The sequence below is a fragment of the Pelophylax lessonae genome, assembly GCF_965119305.1.
Source record: "Pelophylax lessonae genome assembly, chromosome: 7".
In the NCBI taxonomy this organism is placed as follows: Eukaryota; Metazoa; Chordata; class Amphibia; order Anura; family Ranidae; genus Pelophylax; species Pelophylax lessonae.
Window position 1 is genome coordinate 299,828,376 of NC_138774.1, and position 27,650 is coordinate 299,856,025.

Genomic DNA, 27,650 nt, shown 5'->3' on the forward strand with positions numbered 1-27,650 from the left:
TTTCATTTATTTCTATTTTTATTTTATGTATCGAGTTGTTTTACATTCTGCATAGAACTATTTTATTTGATACATCGAGTTTGTTTATTTTATGCATAGAATTATTTTATTTTATGTATCGAGTTCTTTTATGTTTATATATAGATTTCTTTTATTTTATATATCGAGTTCCTTTATTTTATGCATAGAACTATTTTATTTAATACATCGAGTTTGTTTATTTTATGCATAGAATTATTTTATTTTATGTATCGAGTCCCTTTATGTTATATATAGAGTTATTGTATTTTAATATATAGAATGGCTTTTGCTTGTTGCCAGGGAAGTCCGTTGGTAACTGGAAGTTCGGACTTTACATACAATGTAACTATAAAGTATCTCCTGACATCAATTTGTGTTTCCTTCTATTGAATGAGATTTGTGATCTCTGAGATGTTCTTCGGCTTCTACAGAAGTATTTTCAGCCCATGCCTGTAGACACAGGTATTCTTCAGGTATTCTTCAGGCGTTCTTCAGGTATTCTTCAGGTGTTCTTCTTGCCCTTTCCTTACTCCAGGGCACATGTCCTATCTTGACCCCCGATCCATAAAGAAAAGGGGCCAGTCCCCCGGACGTAGGGACGTTGGGTTCCCGGCACACTCGGTCACGGGTCTTCCTTGGCTTGTCATTGTCACACACAGGAGAGGGTCTTCCTCATCTATTGTTACATATTTTATCTCGGCACCCTCCCAGTCTGGTTTAACTTGTTTTGGAATAATTTTGCTCTCTACCAGAGAGAACTTGTCCTTCTGCCTTTTGGAGAGGCACACGGGGACTGTGATTGGCTGCAATTGACACCTCGCCTACAGAAATCACTTTCCACCTTTTTTTTTTCTTTACTTTGTAGCTGAATTGTGTCAAAACTTCTATTTCTTTCCAGGATCCCCCCACGGGACCGCCGGCTAGAGGATGGCCAGGGACACGTTCTGCTCGTCCTTCGCTCTGTGCCTGGGGGGCTGCCATAGCTGTGCCTGCAAAAAGGCAAAAGAAAGAAAGAAAACCAACCCAACGGTAAGCTGAGAACTCCAACCTGTCACTAGATTATACTCCTCAATTATACTCCTCTGGGACCCCAGACCCGTCCCTAGTTCATACCCCTCAATGGTACTCTGGGACCCCAGACCCGTCTCTAGTTCATACCCCTCAATGGTAAGCCTGGTCCTCAGACCCGTCCCTAGTTCATACCCCTCAATGGTACTCTGGGACCCCAGACCCGTCCCTAGTTCATACCCCTCAATGGTAAGCCTGGTCCTCAGACCCGTCCCTAGTTCATACCCCTCAATGGTACTCTGGGACCCCAGACCCGTCTCTAGTTCATACCCCTCAATGGTAAGCCTGGTCCTCAGACCCGTCCCTAGTTCATACCCCTCAATGGTACTCTGGGACCCCAGACCCGTCCCTAGTTCATACCCCTCAATGGTAAGCCTGGTCCTCAGACCCGTCCCTAGTTCATACCCCTCAATGGTACTCTGGGACCCCAGACCCGTCCCTAGTTCATACCCCTCAATGGTAAGCCGGGTCCTCAGACCCGTCACTAAATTATACTCCTTAATGGTATTATGGAACCCCAGACCCATCCCTAGTTCATACCCCTCAAGGGTACTCTGGAGCCCCAGACCCGTCACTAGTTCATACCCCTCAATGGTAAGCTGGGTCCTCAGACTCGTTACTAAATTATACTCAATGGTACCCTGGAACCCCAGATCTGTCACTAGTTTATACCCCTCAATGGTACTCTGGAACCCCAGACCCGCCCCTAGTTCATACCCCTCAATGGTAAGCTGGGTCCTCAGACCCGTCACTAAATTATACTCAATGGTATTCTGGAACCCCAGACCCGTCCCTAGTTCATACCCCTCAATGGTACTCTGGAACCCCAGACCCGTCACTAGTTTATACCCCTGAATGGTACTCCGGGTCCTCAGACCCGTCACTAGTTTATACCCCTGAATGGTACTCCGGGTACTCAGACCCGTCACTAATTCATACTTGTCTGTGGTTATTGGTTGTGGGACTTGTTATCATAGGAGGATATTGGAGATACATATACTAGGAGAGCCAGGGTTCTGATCCAGGGAACCAGGTGATGGGGGGGATGTGGGGGATTTTTTTAAATAAGTAGGAAAATTATTCTTTCTATTGTTAAACTTGAAATTAGAAGAAATGGATCTGATGTGTCAAATGACATGTGTGTAACATTAGGGAATACTATGGAAACAATCTCCTAATTAGAGGTTACTGCTAACAGCGTTTAGTAAAAGTACTGACAATATACTCCTTGTATAGCTACTGCCCATGTACACCTTGTAGAGGTACCACCGATATACCCCTTGTAGAGGTACTACGGATATATACCCCTTGTAGAGGCACTACGGATATATACCCCTTGTAGAGGCACTACCGATATATACCCCTTGTAGAGGCACTACTGATATACCCCTTGTAGAGGTACTGCGGATATTTACCCCTTGTAGAGGTACTGCGGATATATACCCCTTGTAGAGGTACTGCGGATATATACCCCTTGTAGAGGTACTACGGATATATACCCCTTGTAGAGGTACTACGGATATATACCCCTTGTAGAGGTACTGCGGATATATACACCCCTTGTAGAGGCACTACCAATATACTCCTTGTTTACAGGAGCTGTCTGACCGTCTCTCTGCAGTCTCTGACCATCTCTCTGCAGTCTCTGACCGTCTCTCTGCAGTCTCTGACCGTCTCTCTGCAGTTTCTGACCGTCTCTCTGCAGTCTCTGACCGTCTCTCTGCAGTCTCTGACCGTCTCTCTGCAGTTTCTGACCGTCTCTCTGCAGTTTCTGACCGTCTCTCTGCAGTTTCTGACCGTCTCTCTGCAGTCTCTGACCGTCTCTCTGCAGTCTCTGACCTTCTCCTGTTGCATTACACATACTGAACATGTGCCTTATTTTTGGTGTTTTCATGGCCCTCTAGTGGAGGCTCCTTTATACTACAAGTTGAGAACCTCTATAGGACTGTACTCCATTGAATATGGTTCATGTTCCAGTTTCCAGGGAAGAAATCATTCTGGGCCGAGCGGCCTTCATTCGCCCTCCGCATGTTCCGCTCTCGGGTATAATTCCGGTCAGAGCAGATGATCAATGCTGCGACAAGGTCAACTATAGCCTAGGGGGAGCATGCCAAACTGCACCCCCCCCCCCCCCCCGATGTATAAGTATTATGTGTCAGCATGGTAATCCAATCCCCCCTACTAGGCACAAATCTTCCTCCCCTCCACCTTTTTCTCCTAGCCATGATCATCCCTCCTAGCTCCGATTCCCCTCCCCCCCTTTATCTTATCTCCCCTCCCAACACAAATCCTCTTCCCCCATCTCTCCCCCCCCCCCGCAACACAAATCCTCTTACCCCATCCCCCCTCCCAACACAAATTCCCCCAAATCACCTTTCCAAGCACAACCCCCTCCAAATTTCTTCTCCGAGTTTTCATCCTCTCCCCCCCACTCAAAATATCCCCCCCCTTTTTCCCCTCCTGGCCACAATCATCCCTCCTAGTACAAATGCCCCCCCCCCCATCCCCTTTCCAGGCAAATCACCTTTTCAAGCACCCTCCCCCAAATTTCTCCTCCGAGTACACACCCTCTTCCACTCCAAGCACAAGTCCCTCCCCCACATTTTCCCTCTTAGCCACGATCCCCCCCCCATAATATCTCCCCTTCTAGCATAAGTTTCCCCCATCCCCCCCTCCCAACACAGCTGCCCACCCCCCAATCCCCTTTTCAGGCACCCACCCCCAAATTTCCCCTTCTAGAAAAATTCTTACCCCCTGCTGCCCCCAAAATTCCCCCCAATCTCATCATGGTGCCCCCCCCCCCCCTCACATGATACCTCAGTGCTCAGGGTGACTTTGTGAACGCCGGGTCTCGGAGGATCCATCGGGGACACGCTCAGCAAGTGTCACCTGTTTTATTGTTTCCGTTTTCTGTACGTCCGCCAACAGGATGGAACGATTAAATTTTATTGCCGCCATTCTTGGCTCTTCTGTCTGCAGAGCAATGCTGACGGCGTCTGTTTTCTGCTCCCCTTCCCCATAAACAGGAACAGAAGAGGCGACTGATAGATAAAATACATTTATAGGGAACTGATTTACAGATTTGTATCTCTGTCCATCCAGTCCTGGAATTTACACAGCTCTGCTCCACAGCACACAGTCCTGGCAGGGAGGGAGACTTAGTTTGTCTCTGCTGCGGTGCTTTGACCCTCGCAGCCTCCGCTCTAATTCATCCCAAAGGTGTTCTATCGGATTGAGGTCAGGCCAGTCACATTCCTCCACCCCAAACTTGCTCATCCATGTCTTTATGGACCTTGCTTTGTGCACTGGTGTGCAGTCATGTTGGAACAGGGAGGGGCCATCCCCAAACTCCTCCCACAAAGTTGGGAGCATGAAATTGTCCAAAATGTCTTGGTATGCCGACGCCATAGGAGTTCCCTTCACTGGAACTAAGGGGCCAAGCCCAACCCCTGAAAAACACCCCCACACCATAATTCCCCCCCCCCCCCCCCCACACACCATAATCCCACCTCCACCAAATGATTTGGACCACTGAACAAAGCAAGGTTCATAAAGACATGGGTGAGCGAGTTTGGGGGGGGAGGACCTCAACCTCAGTCCTGACCTCAACCCGATAGAACACCTTTGGGATGATTTAGAGTGGAGACTGCGAGCCAGGCCTTCTCATCCAACATCAGTGCCTGACCTCACAAATGCGCTTCTGGAAGAATGGTGAAACATTCCCATAGACACTCCTAAACCTTGTGGACGGCCTTCCCAGAAGAGTTGAAGCTGTTATATCTGCAAAGGGCGGAGCCAACTCAATATTGAACCCTACGGACTAAGACTGGGATGCCATTAAAGCTCATGTGTGTGTAAAGGCCGGCGTCTCAATACTTTTGGCATTATAGTGTATATGTGGTGTCATGGAGGGGGGATTTCTTCCTTGGAGGTGCTCATGTGTTTGTCCCTCATGTACTCCTAACGAGGTGAAACATTATCCAATCACAACGATCACTAGTGGGAGATCCCGCCCCTCTACTGATTCTCCTCTGTGATACATTGTATCCGATTCTCCTCACTGTGTAAATGAACAAAAAAGATAAAATAGTTGGATCCAGGCTTTATATAGGTCAGTGTTGGGGGCCAGTGTTGGGGGCCAGTGTTGGGGGTCAGTGTTGGGGTCAGTGCTGATGTTGAGGATAGGGTCACTGCCATCATTGGGGTCGGTGCTGAATGTTGAGGATAGGGTCACTGCCATCATTGGAGTCAGTGCTGATGTTGAGGATGGGGTCACTGCCATCATTGGGGTCAGTGCTGATGTTGAGGATAGGGTCACTGCCATCATTGGGGTCAGTGCTGATGTTGAGGATAGGGTCACTGCATCATTGGGGTCAGTGCTGATGTTGAGGATAGGGTCACTGCCATCATTGGGGTCAGTGCTGATGTTGAGGATAGGGTCACTGCATCATTGGGGTCAGTGCTGATGTTGAGGATAGGGTCACTGCCATCATTGGGGTCAGTGCTGATGTTGAGGATAGGGTCACTGCATCATTGGGGTCAGAGCTGATGTTGAGGATAGGGTCACTGCATCATTGGGGTCAGTGCTGATGTTGAGGATAGGGTCACTGCCATCATTGGGGTCAGTGCTGATGTTGAGGATAGGGTCACTGCATCATTGGGGTCAGAGCTGATGTTGAGGATAGGGTCACTGCCATCATTGGGGTCAGTGCTGATGTTGAGGATAGGGTCACTGCCATCATTGGGGTCAGTGCTGATGTTGAGGATAGGGTCACTGCCATCATTGGGGTCAGTGCTGATGTTGAGGATAGGGTCACTGCATCATTGGGGTCAGTGCTGATGTTGAGGATAGGGTCACTGCCATCATTGGGGTCAGTGCTGATGTTGAGGATAGGGTCACTGCATCATTGGGGTCAGAGCTGATGTTGAGGATAGGGTCACTGCCATCATTGGGGTCAGTGCCGATGTTGAGGATAGGGTCACTGCCATCATTGGGGTCAGTGCTGATGTTGAGGATAGGGTCACTGCCATCATTGGGGTCAGTGCTGATGTTGAGGATAGGGTCTCTAAGATCATTGGGGTCAGTGCTGATGTTGAGGATAGGGTCACTGCCATCATTGGGGTCAGTGCTGATGTTGAGGATAGGGTCACTGCCATCATTGGGGTCAGTGCTGAATGTTGAGGATAGGGTCACTGCTATCATTGGGGTCAGAGCTGATGTTAAGGATAGGGTCACTGCCATCATTGGGGTCAGTGCTGATGTTGAGGATAGGGTCAGTGCTGATGTTGAGGATAGGGTCAGTGCTGATGTTGAGGATAGGGTCAGTGCTGATGTTGAGGATAGGGTCCCTACTATCATTGGGGTCAGTGCTGATGTTGAGGATGGGGTCACTGCCATCATTGGGGTCAGAGCTGATGCTGAGGATAGGGTCACTGCCTTCATTGGGGTCAGTGCTGATGTTGAGGATAGGGTCACTGCCTTCATTGGGGTCAGTGCTGATGTTGAGGATAGGGTCAATGTGAGTGTTGTTGTCAGTGTTGCCAATAGGGTCAGTGTTTGGGTAGCTTCCATTGTTGGGGGCTAGTGTCGATATTTGGGTCTGTATTAGTGTCAATGTTTGGGTCAGTTTCGATGTTGGGGTGAGGATTTATTTTAGTGTTGGCGATAGGGTCAGTGTTGGGGTCAGTGCTGGTGTAAGCTTTAGGGTCAGTGCTGATGTTGAGGCTAGGGTCATTGTTGGGGTCACTGCCATCATTAGGGTGAGAGTTTGGGTCAGTGTGAGTGTTGGTGTCAGTGTTGACAATAGGGGGTCAATGTTTGGGTCACTGCTATCACTGGGGTCAGTATTGGTGTCAGTGTTTGGGTCCGTGCTAAAGTTGCAGATAAGGTCACTGTTGGGGTCATTGTTAGGGTCTGTGTGAGTGTTTAGGTCACTGCCATCATTGGGGGTCAGTATTGGTGTCCATGTTTGGGTCAGTGTCAATGTTGGGGTGAGTATTGATGTCAGTGTTGATGATGGGGTCAGTGTTGGGGTCAATGTTGATGTTGAGAATAGGGTCACTGCCATCGTTTGGGTCAGTGTGAGTGTTGGTGTCAGTGCCAATGTTAGGGTCAGTGTTGGGTTTGGTGTTCACAGTAGGGTCAGTGTTTGGGTTGCTACCATCACAGGGATCAGTGCTGATGTTGGGGTCAGCTTGGTGTCAATGTTTGGGTCACTACCATAATTGGGGTCAATGCCAATGTTGAGGTCAGTATTGGTGTCCATGTTTGGGTCAGTGTCAATGTTAGGGTAGAGTATTGATGTCAGTGTTGAGGATGGGGTCACTGTTGGTGTGACTGCCATCATTAGGATCAGGATTGGGTTCAGTGTGAGTGTTGGTGTCAGTGCCAATGTTAGGGTCAGTGTTGGGGTCAGTGTTGACAATAGGATCAGTGTTTGGGTCACTGCCATCATTGAGGTCAGTGTCGATGTTGGGGTGAGTATTTGTCATTGTAGCGGATAGGGTCAGTGTTGGGGTCATACCATTATTGGGGTCAGTGTTGGGGTCAGTGCCATTGTTGGAGTCGGTGTGTTTCGGTGGGAGGAGGGGGAAGTCATGTTTTAGAAACTCCATTTTTGGCTACAGGAAGGACAGTAATGGGCTTCTCTATTTATGATTTACATCTCGGCTTCCAGGTAAAGGGACCTCTATGAGTCGTTGTGCTGTGGGCGGTCCTCTATGCCATGTGACTGCTGAGAATATTTATCATCACTTGTTCTGATTATTATACATACATTGTAAAATACCTGAAACCTCCCTATTATTATTATTATTATTATTATTATTATTAATACAATTTTATTATTATTACTAATATTATTGCTATTATTATTATTACTACTATTATTAGTACTAATATTATTATTATTATTACTATTATTATTATTATTATTATTATTATTATTTTTATTATTACTAATATTATTATTATTATGATTTATTATTATTATTATTATTATTATTATTATTATTATTTTGTATTGTGAGTGTATCTTATTATTTATTATTATTATTATTATTATTACTAATATTATTATTATTACTATTATTATTATTATTATTATTATTATTTTTACTAATATTATTATTATTATTATGATTTATTATTATTATTATTATTATTATTTTGTATTGTGAGTGTATCTTATTATTACTAATATTATTATTATTATTATTACTTATATTATTATTATTACTAATATTATTATTATTATTATTATTACTATTATTTTATTATTACTAATATTATTATTATTATTATTATTTTGTATTGCAGTGTGAGTGTATCTGGGTCCTGCTGATCTTCCTGGTCTTCCTCCTCACAATGATATGGATGTATATAACACTGATCCTAAAAAATGACATCCACAACTTCAATGAGTAAGTTTTACCCCCCCCCCCCCCCCCCCAATAGAGTTCTCCTGACTTGTATTTAAATGCTGCCTCTTGATCTAAAAAGAAAAGCCAAGATGTAATTCTATCTATCTATCTATCTATCTATCTATCTATCTATCTATCTATCTATCTATCTATCTATCTATCTATCTATCTATCTATCTATCTATCTATCTATCTATCTATCTATCTATCTATCTATCTATCTATCTATCTATCTATCTATCTATCTATCTATCTATCTATCTATCTATCTATCTATCTATCTATCTATCTATCTATCTATCTATCTATCTATCTATCTATCTATCTATCTATCTATCTATCTATCTATCTATCTATCTATCTATCTATCTATCTATCTATCTATCTATCTATCTATCTATCTATCTATCTATCTATCTATCTATCTATCTATCTATCTATCTATCTATCTATCTATCTATCTATCTATCTATCTATCTATCTATCTATCTATCTATCTATCTATCTATCTATCTATCTATCTATCTATCTATCTATCTATCTATCTATCTATCTATCTATCTATCTATCTATCTATCTATCTATCTATCTATCTATCTATCTATCTATCTATCTATCTATCTATCTATCTATCTATCTATCTATCTATCTATCTATCTATCTATCTATCTATCTATCTATCTATCTATCTATCTATCTATCTATCTATCTATCTATCTATCTATCTATCCTTTGTTCAGACAGACATTCTACTAACAGCCTCCAGTTTCATAGTCTTTGCTTTTGCAGCAGTTGTGCATGGAGTGCAGTGATGACACTGCAATCCAATGGGCTAAATTCACAGCCAGCAATAGCCCTGGTCAGACACGCCCCTTCTCTCACACCTGTGAGGGGTGTGGCTGATACTCAGCTCTGCCAGCACAGAGCACTGCAGTGTGAGGACAGGAAGCAGCATTTTCACTGAGAGAAAAAAGTATTCCAAGAAAAAATCAATCACAAATTGTAACCTAAATGGGTCCAGGGCCATAAAATAGATAGAATGTTTAATTCTTCACTTTACAGACCTTTACGATGGTAAATAGTTGGTAATCTTCCACCAGGAAGCAATAACTGACATTTCTGTCTGTCTGAAATTGGTATAGATTCCATGCTAGGTTATCTAAGGAATATAGAGGCTGCTGCCTACCTAGAATACCCCAAGGGGTATAGGGATATGAAAAAGGGGAGGTGTGGTGGCCGCGGTGGCGCTGCCTAGAGGTAAATATCACATCTGCAAAACAAGAGTCTTATGTGCAAAAAATATCTGCTAACACGACATGCGAGGAAAGTGTCAAATGTGCTCAGATGTGACCATAGAAAAATGTGTGAATGTAAAGTGCAAGTAAGTACAATAAAACCTGAGAAATGCAAAATACAGTGCTAAAATTGTATTAAAACAGATCATAAATTGATATAGTCCTCCATATATAGATATAGTCCTCTATATATGATTAGAATCTAAATAAAATGTATTATAATTTATATATATATATATATATATATATATATATATATATATATATATATATATATATATATATATACATACATACATACACGCATACATTAGATTAGATTAATAAAAAAAAATTTCTACCTTCCAATAGTCCCAAGTGCAAAAAGTAGTTTGTATTTTTGATAATCTACCTTGCTGGCTACATACCTGGGACCCCCTGTAGGGGTGCCTCCATCTGGTGAGTGCGGTCCAACTGGGGAGCACGATTGCACCTACTTGCACAATGATTTTCATACTATTAAAAATACCACCTAATTTTTGCACAAGTTTTTGTACTTTGCACAAATATTGGGACTATTGGATGATATATATATATAATTTCTATATTCTATATTTATATATTTTTATGGAGGATTATATCCATTTATGAAGAGCATTTGTGCTGTCCATATTTGCATATTACAGTGCGCTGGGTTCCGGGATCTTGAAGAATGGGGACACTGCCTGCAGGTATCGGGAGGTATTCCGGCTTACACGGCTTTTACCATAGAGAGGATATTTTCAGCGTCTAACAAATTCTCATCAATATAATTAATTGTTTTTTTTTTTTTTTTTCCTGCAGGGAAATCTTCCGCCTCCTCGGCTGTTGGCAGGACTGGTCTGTAGTTTTCATAATAGTGGCGGCCATTCTTCTCTCGTATTGTTCTCTCCTGATGGTATGTACAGAGAATGAGACAGATGATTGTTTATATCCGGGGGCTCCAAACCTTCTAAACAAGGGGCCACTTTACTGCCCTTCAAACCTAAGTGGGGCCAGACTGGACATTGGGAGAAGAATGTGCCCTGGTATCAGTGGGAGGAATAGTGCCCCATCATTGGTGTCAGTGGGAGGAATAGTGTCCCATCATTGGTATCAGTGGGAGGAATATTGCCCCATCATTGGAGTCAGTGGGAGGAATAGTGTCCCATCATTGGAGTCAGTGGGAGGAATAGTGTCCCATCATTGGTGTCAGTGGGAGGAATAGTGCCCCATCATTGGTGTCAGTGGGAGGAATAGTGTCCCATCATTGGAGTCAGTGGAGGTAATAGTGTCCCATCATTGGTGTCAGTGGGGGTAATAGTGTCCCATCATTGGTGTCAGTGGGAGGAATAGTGCCCCATCATTGGTGTCAGTGGGAGGAATAGTGCTCCATCATTGGTGTCAGTGGGAGGAATAGTGCCCCATCATTGGTGTCAGTGGGAGGAATAGTGCCCCATCATTGGTGTCAGTGGGAGGAATAGTGCCCCATCATTGGTGTCAGTGGGGGGAATAGTGCCCCATCATTGGTGTCAGTGGGAGGAATAGTGTCCCATCATTGGTGTCAGTGGGAGGAATAGTGTCCCATCATTGGTGTCAGTGGGAGGAATAGTGTCCCATCATTGGTGTCAGTGGGAGGAATAGTGTCCCATCATTGGTGTCAGTGGGAGAAATAGTGCCCCATCATTGGTGTCAGTGGGAGGAATAGTGCCCCATCATTGGTGTCAGTGGGAGGAATGGTGTGTGTGTTTATGTATGTATGTGTGTGTGTGTGTGTGTGTGTGTGTGTATATATATATATATATATATAGAAGAAGAAAAAAAATATAGATATATAGAGAATTAAAAAAAATATATATGTATTAAATAAATTAAATTAAAAATTATTTATATTTCTTACTATATATATATACACACAGTATAATAAATATACAGACATGTAGAATAAATAATATTGTGTGTGTGTATTTGGTGACGTAGTCCTGACTTGTTACAATGCTGCCATCTGCTGGTGGATGTGAATTGAGAATTGCGCTCTCGGATTTCCCGTCTCCTGTAGATCCTGTCGTTGATCCTGCTGGTTTGCGCTCAGCCCCTCAGACTGCACTGGGTTCATAAGGTGAGACTCCGCTCATAGTAGGTGGAAGGTGAGCGAATGTTGGGAATATTTTACCCAGAAGGCTGTGCTTTTCCCGGACAGGTTCTGATCATTTTCTGCGCTGCGCTGGTCGCTCTGGGAATGATCGGTTTGGATATAAAGTGGAAGATTGAATGGGCGGCGGTGGCGGTCTCCTTGCAGGTAACTTTATTTTGGATGAGCAAAATGGGCGGTTTCCTCTTCTCGAAAAATCACCAAAAACCAAAGATTTTAGTTTAATTTCAGAATTTTGGTGAAGGAGAAGGAAATATCTAAGAATTACTTCACCCCCCTTCATACAAGTCAGATTTGGGCATCCCCTGCAACCATAATGTAATTTTTGGTGCAATACTCCCAAAGAGAAATCTTGTCTAAAGGGATGCAGACCCTGTCACTTTCCTCATTAGAGCCCTGCAGGTGCAGCAGCTGATTGATAATATATATATGTATGTATATATGTATGTATATATATATATATATATATATATATATATATATATATATATATATATATATATATATATATATATATATAAGCTAAATACATTATAGTAATAGTCTTTTTTTTTTTTTTTTTTTAGGGGGGTTGGGTGTTTATGTATTATTTTTTTTTTATTAATAATAATAATTTTTTATACATTTTTTTTTTTGTAGGGGTTAATTATTTATTTATTACATATTGGTCATTTTTTTTATTTACAATGGTTTTTTTTTTTTGTATTTTTACATTTATTCATATATTACTATTTTATTTTTTACATTTTTTTTATTTGAGCAGAAAATTGCACAAATACGGTGACAAAATTTGCACAAAAAAACGTGCAGATTATGCGTTTCCATTTATTTCTATGGGAATAAAAATGTACCAAAACTCTCAAATCTGCCCGATTTTGAGCTACAAACAAAAAAAAGCTCCAGAACTTTTTTCAGCGCTTCGGGCGTTTGGCGTCAGGTGACTCAGAGTGGAGATTCGATCGGTCTCCATAGAGAATAATTGATTTTTTTTTTTTTTTTACTCCTCCAGTGTTTTGGATCTTCAATATTCAGAACGCTGAGGTGTGAATGGCGCCTCCGTTATCCGCATCTACATTCCTCGCTTTGTTTGTTTTCTGGAGTTCAGCTTGAATTGATATTTAATTGCACAGCAATGTGCGTCTCCGCAGTCAGCCGGTGACACCGACCTGATATATAGTCCAGGATGGAAGTCACTTTTCCGGTTCTAGATATTTGGGTCAATCAATAGTCGCAGAACTGAATTCCTCCATTTCAGCGGGCACAGAGCCTCGCCCTCATCTCACCCGCCTACTCTCATCACCCTCATCTCACCCGCCTACCTGCATCACCCTCATCTCAGCCGCCTTCTTGTATCGCCCTCATCTCAGCCGCCTACCCGTATCGCCCTCATCTTACCCGCATCGCCCTCATCTCACCCGCCTACCCGCATCGCCCTCATCTCACCCTCCTACCCGCATTGCCCTCATCTCACCTGCCTACTCGCATTGCCCTCCTCTCACCTGCCTACTCGCATCACCCTCATCTCAGCCACCTACCCGTATCGCCCTCATCTCATCCACCTACCTGTATCGCCCTCATCTCACCGGCCTACCCGTATCGCCCTCCTCTCAGCTGCCTACCCATATCGCCCTCCTCTCAGCTGCCTACCCGTATCGCCCTCATCTCACCCGCCTTCCCGCATCGCCCTCATCTCACCCGCCTTCCCGCATCGCCCTCATCTCACCCGCCTACCTGTATCGCCCTCATCTCACCCTCCTACCCGCATTGCCCTCATCTCACCTGCCTACTCGCATTGCCCTCCTCTCACCTGCCTACTCGCATCACCCTCATCTCAGCCACCTACCCGTATCGCCCTCATCTCATCCACCTACCTGTATCGCCCTCATCTCACCCGCCTACCCGTATCGCCCTCCTCTCAGCTGCCTACCCATATCGCCCTCCTCTCAGCTGCCTACCCGTATCGCCCTCATCTCACCCGCCTTCCCGCATCGCCCTCATCTCACCCGCCTTCCCGCATCGCCCTCATCTCACCTGCCTTCCCGCATCGCCCTCATCTCACCCGCCTCCCCGTATCGCCCTCATCTCAGCCGCCTACCCGTATCGCCCTCATCTCACCCGTATCGCCCTCATCTCACCCGTATCGCCCTCATCTCAGCCGCCTACCCGTATCGCCCTCATCTCAGCCGCCTACCCGTATCGCCCTCATCTCACCCGCCTACCCGCATCGCCCTCATCTCAGCCGCCTACCCGTATCGCCCTCATCTCACCCATATCACCCTCATCTCAGCCGCCTACCCGTATCGCCCTCATCTCAGCCGCCTACCCGTATTGGCCCTCATCTCACCCGCCTACCCGCATCACCCTCATCTCACCCGCCTTACCGCATCGCCCTCATCTCATCCGCCTACCCGCATCGCCCTCATCTCAGCCGCCTTCCCGCAGTTTAGGTGGACGGCCATGTCTTGGTAGGGGCCCGGCCGGTCAGTTTAGGTGGACGGCCATGTCTTGGTAGCGTTGCAGTTGTGCCATACTCTTTCCATTTTCCCATGATGGATTGAACAGCGCTCTGTGAGATGGTCAAAGCTTGGGAGATTTTTTTATAACCTAACCCTGCTTTACACTTCTCCACAACTTTATCCCTGACCTGTCTGCTGTGTTCCTTGGCCTTCATGATGCTGTTTGTTCACTAAGGTTCTCTAACAAACCTCTGAGGGCTTCACAGAACAGCTGAATTTATACTGAGATTAAATTCCATTACTAATTAGGTGACTTCTGAAGGCAATTGTTTTCAATAGATTTTAGTTAGGGGTATCAGAGTAAAGGGGGGGTGAATACAAATGCAGCCACATTTTTCACAGATTTATTTGTATCATTTTCCTTCCACTTCACAATTATGGCCACTTTGTGTCGGTCTATCACATAAAATCTCAATAAAATACATTTACAGTCAGGTCCATAAATATTGGGACATGGACACAATTCTAATCTTTTTGGCTCTATACACCACCACAATGGATTTGAAATGAAACAATCGAATGAAGTCAATTACAGCCTGAAGTCTGGAACGCATAGACATCACCAGACGCTGGGTTTCATCCCTGGTGATGCTCTGCCAGGCCTCTACTGCAACTGTCTTCAGTTCCTGCTTGTTCTTGGGGCATTTTCCCTTCAGTTTTGTCTTCAGCAAGTGAAATGCATGCTCAATCCGATTCAGGTCAGGTGATTGATTTGGCCATTGCATAACATTCCACTTCTTTCCCTTAAAAAACTCTTTGGTTGCTTTCGCAGTATGCTTCGGGTCATTGTCCATCTGCACTGTGAAGCGTCGTCCAATGAGTTCTGAAGCATTTGGCTGAATATGAGGAGATAATATTCCCCGAAACACTTCAGAATTCATCCTGCTGCTTCTGTCAGCAGTCACATCATCAATAAATACAAGAGAACCAGTTCCATTGGCAGCCATACATGCCCACGCCATGACACTACCACCACCATGCTTCACTGATGAGGTGGTATGCTTTGGATGATGAGCAGTTCCTTTCCTTCTCCATACTCTTCTCTTCCCATCACTCTGCTACAAGTTGATCTTGGTCTCATCTGTCCATAGGATGTTCCAGAACTGTGAAGGCTTTTTTAGATGTTGTTTGGCAAACTCTAATCTGGCCTTCCTGTTTTTGAGGCTCACCAATGGTTTACATCTTGTGGTGAACCCTCTGTATTCACTCTGGTGAAGTCTTCTCTTCATTGTTGACTTTGAAACACATACACCTACCTCCTGGAGAGTGTTCTTCATCTGACACACATACACCTACCTCCTGGAGAGTGTTCCTGATCTGACACACATACACCTACCTCCTGGAGAGTGTTCTTGATCTGACACACATACACCTACCTCCTGGAGAGTGATCTTCATCTGACACACATACACCTACCTCCTGGAGAGTGATCTTGATCTGGCACACATACACCTACCTCCTGGAGAGTGATCTTGATCTGGCCAACTGTTGTGAAGGGTATTTTCTTCACCAGGGAAAGAATTATTCGGTCATCCACCACAGTTGTTTTCTGTGGTCTTCCGGGTCTTTTGGTGTTGCTGAGCTCACCGTTGCGTTCTTTCTTTTTAAGGATGTTCCAAACAGTTGATTTGGCCACACCTAATGTTGTTGCCATCTCTCTGATGAGTTTGTTTTGTTTTTTCAGCCTAATGATGGCTTGTTTCACTGATAGTGACAGCTCTATGGATCTCATATTGAGAGTTGACAGCAACAGATTCCAAATGCAAATAGCACACTTGAAATGAACCCTGGACCTTTTATCTGCTCCTTGTAAATGGGATAATGAGGGAATAACACACACCTGACCATGGAACAGCGGAGCAGCCAATTGTCCCATTACTTTCGGTCCCTTAAAAAGTGGGAGGGGCATATACAAACTGTTGTAATTCCTACACTATTCACCTGATTTGGATGTAAATACCCTCAAATTAAAGCTGAAAGTCTGCAGTTAAAGCACATCTTGTTTGTTTCATTTCAAATCCATTGTGGTTGTGTATAGAGCCAAAAAGATTAGAATTGTGTCCATGTCCCAATATTTATGGACCTGACTGTATGTTTTTGGTTGTAACAAGACAAAATGTGGAGAATTTCAAGGGGTGTGAATACTTTTTCAGGGCGCTGTGTATGGAGGTGGGGGGATGGGATAACACACGTGGATGGCCGGGCATGACATGTGTGAGAAGCCGGGATAACGTGTGAAGCTGCAATAAACTCCAGTTAGCGCCTCCTCTGGGGACAATAAATATTTCTTTGTTGCCAAAACTCAAAAAGACCACAAAATTAGAATACAAAGAAAACAACAGAAAATAATTAATCCGTCTCTGGGTAGGAAAAACAAACAATTCCCACCCGCCCCTCCCCCACCCAAACTGTTACTTTTTTTTTTTTTTTTTAATGCCCCCAAAATCTAAAAAAATATATGAGATCCAACCGTGTCACCTGATCGCCCGATATCACGGGTGACTGAGTTCTTCTATTGGCTCTCAGCTGACCAGTCCTGTCCCCATACACTCCAGTGATGGCGGCATGGCGGCTCTCAGGGCGGGTTTCCTGGTGGTGACACCAGAGGGCGCTGTCTGTGTAATGTGTGCTGAGAAAGGCCTCCTGTAATCTCCATTGGAAGCCCATGTGACAGGGTGACAGCACAGGAGGAGAATTGGGAGGCGGGGACAGAGCGTTGTCACCCTACAACAGGAAGTGACCTCCATGGTGGGGTCACGGGGGGGGGGGGGGTCATTGTAATGAAAACTGCAGATTTATAAATGTTGAAAATGACATTAGAAATGATCTGAAGATGATGAATGGGTGGGGGAGGAGATTGTGGTGATTGGTGTATTATCGCTCCTCACATCTCCGGCTGGCTGTATGAATGGCGCTACGAGGAGTCCATTCACACGCCGCACACGTCTTCATTCCCCTCCTCCAACCGCGTACCTGCACACCGCTGTGCGTATATTTCCCGTGTATGAGGTCATTGATAGGTATTCCTCTGTCCCCTGCAGTTCTGTTTTCTTCCACAAGATGTCCTCAGTCTCTCAGATGGAAGGACGTCCTGCATGTCACTCAATCTATAGGACTGAGGACAGACTGTGAGTGCAGGTGGGGGAGGAGTGAGGGGAGGGGTCAGGAGGTTTTCCTGGGGGGGGGGGGGGCAGTCAGGAGGTTTTCCTGGGGGGGGGGCAGTCAGAAGGTTTTCCTGGGGGCGGGGCGGGCAGTCAGAAAAGTACCTAAACCTGATAGGAAAATCTCCTATGTGAAATGTGACTTTGTGGCCCCTCCTCTTCCCCTGCAGGCGACCAGTCCGTTCCTGCACATCGGCGCGGTGATCGGAGTCTCCGCCTTGGCCTGGGCGCTCGCTGGATATTTTTGGGAAACGAAGGGAAAAGGTGAAATCTTTATAATTATATGTATGATGTCATCGAATGATTTCTGCTATTAACTGTTTGTATCCAATCATTGGCTGGCGGGGGTTACCTGCCATCGCTGAAGAAGGGGGATGGAAGGGTGGAGGGGAGGGCGGGGTCACACTCAGGTTTGAGGGCCCCAGTGGCGTTATTTAAATCTGACCTCTGACATTTCTATCAGTCTTGCAGTTCTTGATTTTGATTATTTGCATAACTCCTCCCACTGCTTGCATCAAGACTGGGGGCTCCTGAGAGAAGTACTGAGGCAGAAAGCTATGTACCGCCCCCTCCCACCAGCCATGATCTGCCTGCATTGCATAGAGAAGCACAGAGACCCAGTGATGACATCACCGGGACTGAAATAACGTCTGTGATGACAACAGAAAAACTTTATTTATAAATTTCCTGGGTGTGACAATGGAAGGGGTGTCACCTTCCTTATCTTTCATGTCTGGAATGAAAACATTCCTTTCATTTTCTTATTTTATATAAATTTGTTTTCACACTTTTTTTTAGATTATTCGAATTCAAATTTTCCACATTTTGTTGAATTATGTTCGATTCAACTCAACTCGACCAAATTGGAAATACCATTTGAAATTGAATTTTGGAAGTTGGTTATATATTTTTTTATTCCATTCTATTCTTTTATTTTATTATTCTACTCTTTTCTTCTCTATTAAATGATATTATTTTCTATTCAAATTTATTCTAATTGAAATTCAAATTTTGGAAGATGGTTATATTCCTTCTATTCTATTTTATCCTATTCTATTCTATTGTATTGTTTTGTATTTTTTTTTTCTATTCCGTTCTTTAATTATCTATTCTAATCAACTATTTTTTATTCTATTAGAATTCTGGGAAATAGTTATATTCTTTCTACTCTATTCTATTCAAATTTTGGAAGACTGTTATATTCTTTCTATTTTATTCTATTCACATTTTTTTTATTCTAATCTGTTCTTTTATTTTATATTTTATTTTGTTATGTTTTACTCTCTTCTTTTCTATTCCATTTTATTTTATATTCTATCCTTTTCTATTCCATTTTATTTTATATTCTATCCTTTTATTTTCTATTTTTTTTTTCTATTTTATTTTTTATTCTATTCTATTCTTTTCTATTAAATTATATTCTAATCAAAATTCATATTTCGGAAGATGGTTATATTCTTTCTGTTCTTTTTTTATTCTATTTTATTATAATCCAATTGTTTTTTTTTCTATTCTATTCTTTATTTTCCTTTCTATTATAATCAATTATTTTATAGAATTCTCGGAAATAGTTATCTTTATTCTATTCTATTCAAAATGTGAATATTGGAAAGAAGGATATATTCTTTCTATTTTATTCATTTTTTTATTTTTTTTTATTTTATCCCTTTTATTTTCTATTACATTTTCTATTCTTTTATTTTGTATTCTGTTCTGTTTTACTTTATTATACCCTATTCTTTTTTTTTCTATTCTATTCTTTTCTATTCTATTCTATCCCTATCCCTTTATTTTCTATTTCACTCTCCTCAGAAATTTGAATTTGATTCAAAAACAATTTGAATTAGATTAGAAAATTATTTGAATTTGATTAAAAAACTATTTTGAATACGATTAGAAAACTATTAGAATTTGTTTCAAAAATGATTTGAATTTTGTCTGAAATTTTGTTTCCTTATTTCATATTTGTTTTAATTTGTTTCATTTCATTTGGGAATTTGGATACATTGTTATTTCTGAATACCTAAAAATTAATCCGGATTGTTATTGGGAGCACAATGATCCGCACCTCCATCCATGCCTCTCCTCTATTAGCAGTATTGAAGATTCTGGTGCTGGTGGTTTACCTCCTCCTGGTCGGTGCGTTGTTTGTGAGCCCCATCTTCACCACATCTCCCTGCGTCATGAAGGCGTCTGAGCTCCCCCCCAAACCCAACATTCAAGGACACCGGGGAGCACCTATGGTAAGCTTCAGGAGGAGAATGGGGCGGGGCTTAGAGGGTGATGTCACTGTAGAGACCCCCATAGACTCAGGGGTCAGAGTTCATTTCATTTAAAGCCGGACTCTGGGCACAGAAGAATAACACATATATATATATTTCTGTCCATCCAGACCTGAGATTTGCACAGCCAGGCAGATGACCTCACTCACCTGTAAGGAATAAAGCGATTTCCTATCCCCAACCAGCAGCAGACTGATGAGCTCATCTCTCTCCTCGCTCTCCCCTCCTATCAGCATGCGCGTTATCTGCACATTTGCATACAGGACTCCTGATTGGTTCCCAGTCCTTCTAGTCTGAGCTCTGCTGTACAGGGATTGGAAGAGGTAGCTCAGGCCTCTTATTGGAAGGTTTGGGGTGATGAGCGCAGGCCTCTGATTGGGCAGTTTAGGGTGATGAGCGCAGGCCTCTGATTGGGCAGTTTAGGGTGATGAGCGCAGGCCTCTGATTGGAGGGTTTGGGGTAATGAGCGCAGGCCTCTGATTGGATGGTTTGGGGTAATGAGCGTAGGCCTCTGATTGGATGGTTTGGGGTAATGAGCGCAGGCCTCTGATTGGGCAGTTTAGGGTGATGAGCGCAGGCCTCTGATTGGATGGTTTGGGGTAATGAGCGTAGGCCTCTGATTGGATGGTTTGGGGTAATGAGCGCAGGCCTCTGATTGGGCAGTTTAGGGTGATGAGCGCAGGCCTCTGATTGGATGGTTTGGGGTAATGAGCGCAGGCCTCTGATTGGATGGTTTGGGGTAATGAGCGCAGGCCTCTGATTGGATGGTTTGGGGTAATGAGCGCAGGCCTCTGATTGGAGGGTTTGGGGTGATGAGATCTTTATTTTACAGCTGGCTCCAGAAAATACAATGATGTCCTTCCAGAAAATGGTGGAATCCAGAGGAACGGTGTTTGAGTCGGACGTCAGTGTGAGGTAAGAGGAGGAGCCCCCCTTCCTCTGTATACTGTCTGCAGTCTCTGATCCTCTTCCTCTGTATACTGTCTGCAGTCTCTGATCCTCTTCCTCTGTATACTGTCTGCAGTCTCTGATCCCCTTCCTCTGTATACTGTCTGCAGTCTCTGATCCCCTTCCTCTGTATACTGTCTGCAGTCTCTGATCCTCTTCCTCTGTATACTGTCTGCAGCCTCTGATCCTCTTCCCCTGTATACTGTCTGCAGCCTCTGATCCTCTTCCTCTGTATACTGTCTGTAGTCTCTGATCCCCTTCCTCTGAATACTGTCTGCAGTCTCTGATCCCCTTCCTCTGTATACTGTCTGCAGTCTCTGATCCCCTTCCTCTGTATACTGTCTGCAGTCTCTGATCCTCTTCCTCTGTATACTGTCTGCAGTCTCTGATCCCCTTCCTCTGTATACTGTCTGCAGTCTCTGATCCTCTTCCTCTTTATACTGCCTGCAGTCTCTGATCCTCTTCCTCTGTATACTGCCTGCAGTCTCTGATCCTCTTCCTCTGTATACTGTCTGCAGTCTCTGATCCCCTTCCTCTGTATACTGCCTGCAGTCTCTGATCCCCTTCCTCTGTATACTGCCTGCAGTCTCTGATCCTCTTCCTCTGTATACTGTCTGCAGTCTCTGATCCTCTTCCTCTGTATACTGTCTGCAGTCTCTGATCCCCTTCCTCTGTATACTGTCTGCAGTCTCTGATCCTCTTCCTCTGTATACTGTCTGCAGTCTCTGATCCTCTTCCCCTGTATACTGTCTGCAGTCTCTGATCCCCTTCCTCTGTATACTGTCTGCAGTCTCTGATCCTCTTCCTCTGTATACTGTCTGCAGTCTCTGATCCCCTTCCTCTGTATACTGTCTGCAGTCTCTGATCCCCTTCCTCTGTATACTGTCTGCAGTCTCTGATCCTCTTCCTCTTTATACTGCCTGCAGTCTCTGATCCTCTTCCTCTGTATACTGCCTGCAGTCTCTGATCCCCTTCCTCTGTATACTGTCTGCAGTCTCTGATCCTCTTCCTCTGTATACTGTCTGCAGTCTCTGATCCCCTTCCTCTGTATACTGTCTGCAGTCTCTGATCCTCTTCCTCTGTATACTGTCTGCAGTCTCTGATCCTCTTCCTCTTTATACTGCCTGCAGTCTCTGATCCTCTTCCTCTGTATACTGTCTGCAGTCTCTGATCCTCTTCCTCTTTATACTGCCTGCAGTCTCTGATCCTCTTCCTCTGTATACTGCCTGCAGTCTCTGATCCTCTTCCTCTGTATACTGTCTGCAGTCTCTGATCCTCTTCCTCTGTATACTGTCTGCAGTCTCTGATCCCCTTCCTCTGTATACTGTCTGCAGTCTCTGATCCCCTTCCTCTGTATACTGTCTGCAGTCTCTGATCCTCTTCCCCTGTATACTGTCTGCAGTCTCTGATCCTCTTCCTCTGTATACTGTCTGCAGTCTCTGATCCTCTCTTCCTCTGTATACTGTCTGCAGTCTCTGATCCTCTTCCTCTGTATACTGTCTGCAGTCTCTGATCCTCTTCCTCTGTATACTGTCTGCAGTCTCTGATCCTCTCTTCCTCTGTATACTGTCTGCAGTCTCTGATCCCCTTCCTCTGTATACTGTCTGCAGTCTCTGATCCCCTTCCTCTGTATACTGTCTGCAGTCTCTGATCCTCTTCCTCTGTATACTGCCTGCAGTCTCTGATCCTCTCTTCCTCTGTATACTGTCTGCAGTCTCTGATCCTCTCTTCCTCTGTATACTGTCTGCAGTCTCTGATCCTCTCTTCCTCTGTATACTGTCTGCAGTCTCTGATCCTCTTCCTCTGCAGTCTCTGATCCTCTTCCTCTGTATACTGTCTGCAGTCTCTGATCCCCTTCCTCTGCAGTCTCTGATCCTCTTCCTCTGTATACTGTCTGCAGTCTCTGATCCCCTTCCTCTGCAGTCTCTGATCCTCTTCCCCTGTATACTGTCTGCAGTCTCTGATCCTCTTCCTCTGTATACTGTCTGCAGCCTCTGATCCTCTTCCTCTGTATACTGTCTGCAGTCTCTGATCCCCTTCCTCTGTATACTGTCTGCAGTCTCTGATCCTCTTCCTCTGTATACTGTCTGCAGTCTCTGATCCTCTTCCTCTTTATACTGCCTGCAGTCTCTGATCCTCTTCCTCTGTATACTGTCTGCAGTCTCTGATCCTCTTCCTCTTTATACTGCCTGCAGTCTCTGATCCTCTTCCTCTGTATACTGCCTGCAGTCTCTGATCCTCTTCCTCTGTATACTGTCTGCAGTCTCTGATCCTCTTCCTCTGTATACTGTCTGCAGTCTCTGATCCCCTTCCTCTGTATACTGTCTGCAGTCTCTGATCCCCTTCCTCTGTATACTGTCTGCAGTCTCTGATCCTCTTCCCCTGTATACTGTCTGCAGTCTCTGATCCTCTTCCTCTGTATACTGTCTGCAGTCTCTGATCCTCTCTTCCTCTGTATACTGTCTGCAGTCTCTGATCCTCTTCCTCTGTATACTGTCTGCAGTCTCTGATCCTCTTCCTCTGTATACTGTCTGCAGTCTCTGATCCTCTCTTCCTCTGTATACTGTCTGCAGTCTCTGATCCCCTTCCTCTGTATACTGTCTGCAGTCTCTGATCCCCTTCCTCTGTATACTGTCTGCAGTCTCTGATCCTCTTCCTCTGTATACTGCCTGCAGTCTCTGATCCTCTCTTCCTCTGTATACTGTCTGCAGTCTCTGATCCTCTCTTCCTCTGTATACTGTCTGCAGTCTCTGATCCTCTCTTCCTCTGTATACTGTCTGCAGTCTCTGATCCTCTTCCTCTGCAGTCTCTGATCCTCTTCCTCTGTATACTGTCTGCAGTCTCTGATCCCCTTCCTCTGCAGTCTCTGATCCTCTTCCTCTGTATACTGTCTGCAGTCTCTGATCCCCTTCCTCTGCAGTCTCTGATCCTCTTCCCCTGTATACTGTCTGCAGTCTCTGATCCTCTTCCTCTGTATACTGTCTGCAGCCTCTGATCCTCTTCCTCTGTATACTGTCTGCAGTCTCTGATCCTCTCTTCCTCTGTATACTGTCTGCAGTCTCTGATCCTCTTCCTCTGTATACTGTCTGCAGTCTCTGATCCTCTTCTTCTGTATACTGTCTGCAGTCTCTGATCCCCTTCCTCTGTATACTGTCTGCAGTCTCTGATCCCCTTCCTCTGTATACTGTCTGCAGTCTCTGATCCTCTTCCTCTGTATACTGTCTGCAGTCTCTGATCCTCTTCCTCTGTATACTGTCTGCAGTCTCTGATCCTCTTCCCCTGTATACTGTCTGCAGTCTCTGATCCTCTTCCTCTGTATACTGTCTGCAGTCTCTGATCCCCTTCCTCTGTAGTCTCTGATCCTCTTCCTCTGTATACTGTCTGCAGTCTCTGATCCTCTCTTCCTCTGTAAACTGTCTGCAGTCTCTGATCCTCTTCCTCTGTATACTGTCTGCAGTCTCTGATCCTCTTCCTCTGTATACTGTCTGCAGTCTCTGATCCCCTTCCTCTGTATACTGTCTGCAGTCTCTGATCCCCTTCCTCTGTATACTGTCTGCAGTCTCTGATCCTCTTCCTCTGTATACTGTCTGCAGTCTCTGATCCCCTTCCTCTGTATACTGTCTGCAGTCTCTGATCCTCTTCCTCTGTATACTGTCTGCAGTCTCTGATCCTCTTCCTCTGTATACTGTCTGCAGTCTCTGATCCCCTTCCTCTGTATACTGTCTGCAGTCTCTGATCCTCTTCCTCTTTATACTGCCTGCAGTCTCTGATCCTCTTCCTCTGTATACTGCCTGCAGTCTCTGATCCTCTTCCTCTGTATACTGTCTGCAGTCTCTGATCCTCTTCCTCTGTATACTGTCTGCAGTCTCTGATCCCCTTCCTCTGTATACTGTCTGCAGTCTCTGATCCTCTTCCTCTGTATACTGTCTGCAGTCTCTGATCCCCTTCCTCTGTATACTGTCTGCAGTCTCTGATCCTCTTCCTCTGTATACTGTCTGCAGTCTCTGATCCTCTTCCTCTTTATACTGCCTGCAGTCTCTGATCCTCTTCCTCTGTATACTGTCTGCAGTCTCTGATCCTCTTCCTCTTTATACTGCCTGCAGTCTCTGATCCTCTTCCTCTGTATACTGCCTGCAGTCTCTGATCCTCTTCCTCTGTATACTGTCTGCAGTCTCTGATCCTCTTCCTCTGTATACTGTCTGCAGTCTCTGATCCCCTTCCTCTGTATACTGTCTGCAGTCTCTGATCCCCTTCCTCTGTATACTGTCTGCAGTCTCTGATCCTCTTCCCCTGTATACTGTCTGCAGTCTCTGATCCTCTTCCTCTGTATACTGTCTGCAGTCTCTGATCCTCTCTTCCTCTGTATACTGTCTGCAGTCTCTGATCCTCTCTTCCTCTGTATACTGTCTGCAGTCTCTGATCCTCTCTTCCTCTGTATACTGTCTGCAGTCTCTGATCCTCTTCCTCTGTATACTGTCTGCAGTCTCTGATCCTCTCTTCCTCTGTATACTGTCTGCAGTCTCTGATCCTCTTCCTCTGCAGTCTCTGATCCTCTTCCTCTGTATACTGTCTGCAGTCTCTGATCCCCTTCCTCTGCAGTCTCTGATCCTCTTCCTCTGTATACTGTCTGCAGTCTCTGATCCCCTTCCTCTGCAGTCTCTGATCCTCTTCCCCTGTATACTGTCTGCAGTCTCTGATCCTCTTCCTCTGTATACTGTCTGCAGCCTCTGATCCTCTTCCTCTGTATACTGTCTGCAGTCTCTGATCCTCTCTTCCTCTGTATACTGTCTGCAGTCTCTGATCCTCTTCCTCTGTATACTGTCTGCAGTCTCTGATCCTCTTCTTCTGTATACTGTCTGCAGTCTCTGATCCCCTTCCTCTGTATACTGTCTGCAGTCTCTGATCCCCTTCCTCTGTATACTGTCTGCAGTCTCTGATCCTCTTCCTCTGTATACTGTCTGCAGTCTCTGATCCTCTTCCTCTGTATACTGTCTGCAGTCTCTGATCCCCTTCCTCTGTATACTGTCTGCAGTCTCTGATCCTCTTCCTCTTTATACTGCCTGCAGTCTCTGATCCTCTTCCTCTGTATACTGCCTGCAGTCTCTGATCCTCTTCCTCTGTATACTGTCTGCAGTCTCTGATCCTCTTCCTCTGTATACTGTCTGCAGTCTCTGATCCCCTTCCTCTGTATACTGTCTGCAGTCTCTGATCCCCTTCCTCTGTATACTGTCTGCAGTCTCTGATCCTCTTCCTCTGTATACTGCCTGCAGTCTCTGATCCTCTCTTCCTCTGTATACTGTCTGCAGTCTCTGATCCTCTCTTCCTCTGTATACTGTCTGCAGTCTCTGATCCTCTCTTCCTCTGTATACTGTCTGCAGTCTCTGATCCTCTTCCTCTGCAGTCTCTGATCCTCTTCCTCTGTATACTGTCTGCAGTCTCTGATCCCCTTCCTCTGCAGTCTCTGATCCTCTTCCTCTGTATACTGTCTGCAGTCTCTGATCCCCTTCCTCTGCAGTCTCTGATCCTCTTCCCCTGTATACTGTCTGCAGTCTCTGATCCTCTTCCTCTGTATACTGTCTGCAGCCTCTGATCCTCTTCCTCTGTATACTGTCTGCAGTCTCTGATCCTCTCTTCCTCTGTATACTGTCTGCAGTCTCTGATCCTCTTCCTCTGTATACTGTCTGCAGTCTCTGATCCTCTTCTTCTGTATACTGTCTGCAGTCTCTGATCCCCTTCCTCTGTATACTGTCTGCAGTCTCTGATCCCCTTCCTCTGTATACTGTCTGCAGTCTCTGATCCTCTTCCTCTGTATACTGTCTGCAGTCTCTGATCCTCTTCCTCTGTATACTGTCTGCAGTCTCTGATCCTCTTCCCCTGTATACTGTCTGCAGTCTCTGATCCTCTTCCTCTGTATACTGTCTGCAGTCTCTGATCCCCTTCCTCTGTAGTCTCTGATCCTCTTCCTCTGTATACTGTCTGCAGTCTCTGATCCTCTCTTCCTCTGTAAACTGTCTGCAGTCTCTGATCCTCTTCCTCTGTATACTGTCTGCAGTCTCTGATCCTCTTCCTCTGTATACTGTCTGCAGTCTCTGATCCCCTTCCTCTGTATACTGTCTGCAGTCTCTGATCCCCTTCCTCTGTATACTGTCTGCAGTCTCTGATCCTCTTCCTCTGTATACTGTCTGCAGTCTCTGATCCCCTTCCTCTGTATACTGTCTGCAGTCTCTGATCCTCTTCCTCTGTATACTGTCTGCAGTCTCTGATCCCCTTCCTCTGTATACTGTCTGCAGTCTCTGATCCCCTTCCTCTGTAGTCTCTGATCCCCTTCCTCTGTAGTCTCTGATCCTGTCTTCTCATTCTGTCTTAGTGTGGATGGAATCCCTTTTCTGATGCACGATGACACCTTGCTGAGGACAACCAACGTCAAGAAAGTGTTTCCATTTCGGGACGGCGAAAACTGCACCAACTTCACCTGGAATGAACTGCAGAAGCTGAATGCTGGGGATTGGTTCCTGGAGGTAACGACAGATTTCTGGGCTCCTGACAGATCAGAGTATAGAAAACTGATATCCCCAGAATACTTATAGAACATACATAGCACATACAGTACATAGTGTATATATGTAATGCATACATTTTATATATATATATATATATATATTGTGTGTGTACAATCTACAGCACTGACCCACATCATACAACACATGTAATCTGCATCTATGAAATGAGAAGATTTGTGATGACACCATATACAGTGATATATACAATGTATCAGATTATCATTGTGC

The 27,650-nt window shown here is 44.7% G+C and overlaps 1 protein-coding gene across 1 annotated transcript in view; it reads left to right on the plus strand.

Annotated features, from left to right (window-relative positions):
• Nucleotides 1-776: 776 nt before the first annotated feature.
• Nucleotides 777-27,650, plus strand: part of GDPD2 (glycerophosphodiester phosphodiesterase domain containing 2) — a 48,621-nt gene continuing 21,747 nt past the window's right edge. The window contains exons 1-9 of the mRNA XM_082263971.1: nt 777-1,050; nt 8,408-8,511; nt 10,629-10,722; nt 11,863-11,922; nt 12,004-12,102; nt 17,803-17,896; nt 19,730-19,875; nt 20,747-20,829; nt 27,230-27,380. Coding sequence (XP_082120097.1) covers nt 949-1,050; nt 8,408-8,511; nt 10,629-10,722; nt 11,863-11,922; nt 12,004-12,102; nt 17,803-17,896; nt 19,730-19,875; nt 20,747-20,829; nt 27,230-27,380 — 933 coding nt within the window. The 5' untranslated portion in view covers nt 777-948. The remainder of the gene's footprint in view (nt 1,051-8,407; nt 8,512-10,628; nt 10,723-11,862; nt 11,923-12,003; nt 12,103-17,802; nt 17,897-19,729; nt 19,876-20,746; nt 20,830-27,229; nt 27,381-27,650) is intronic.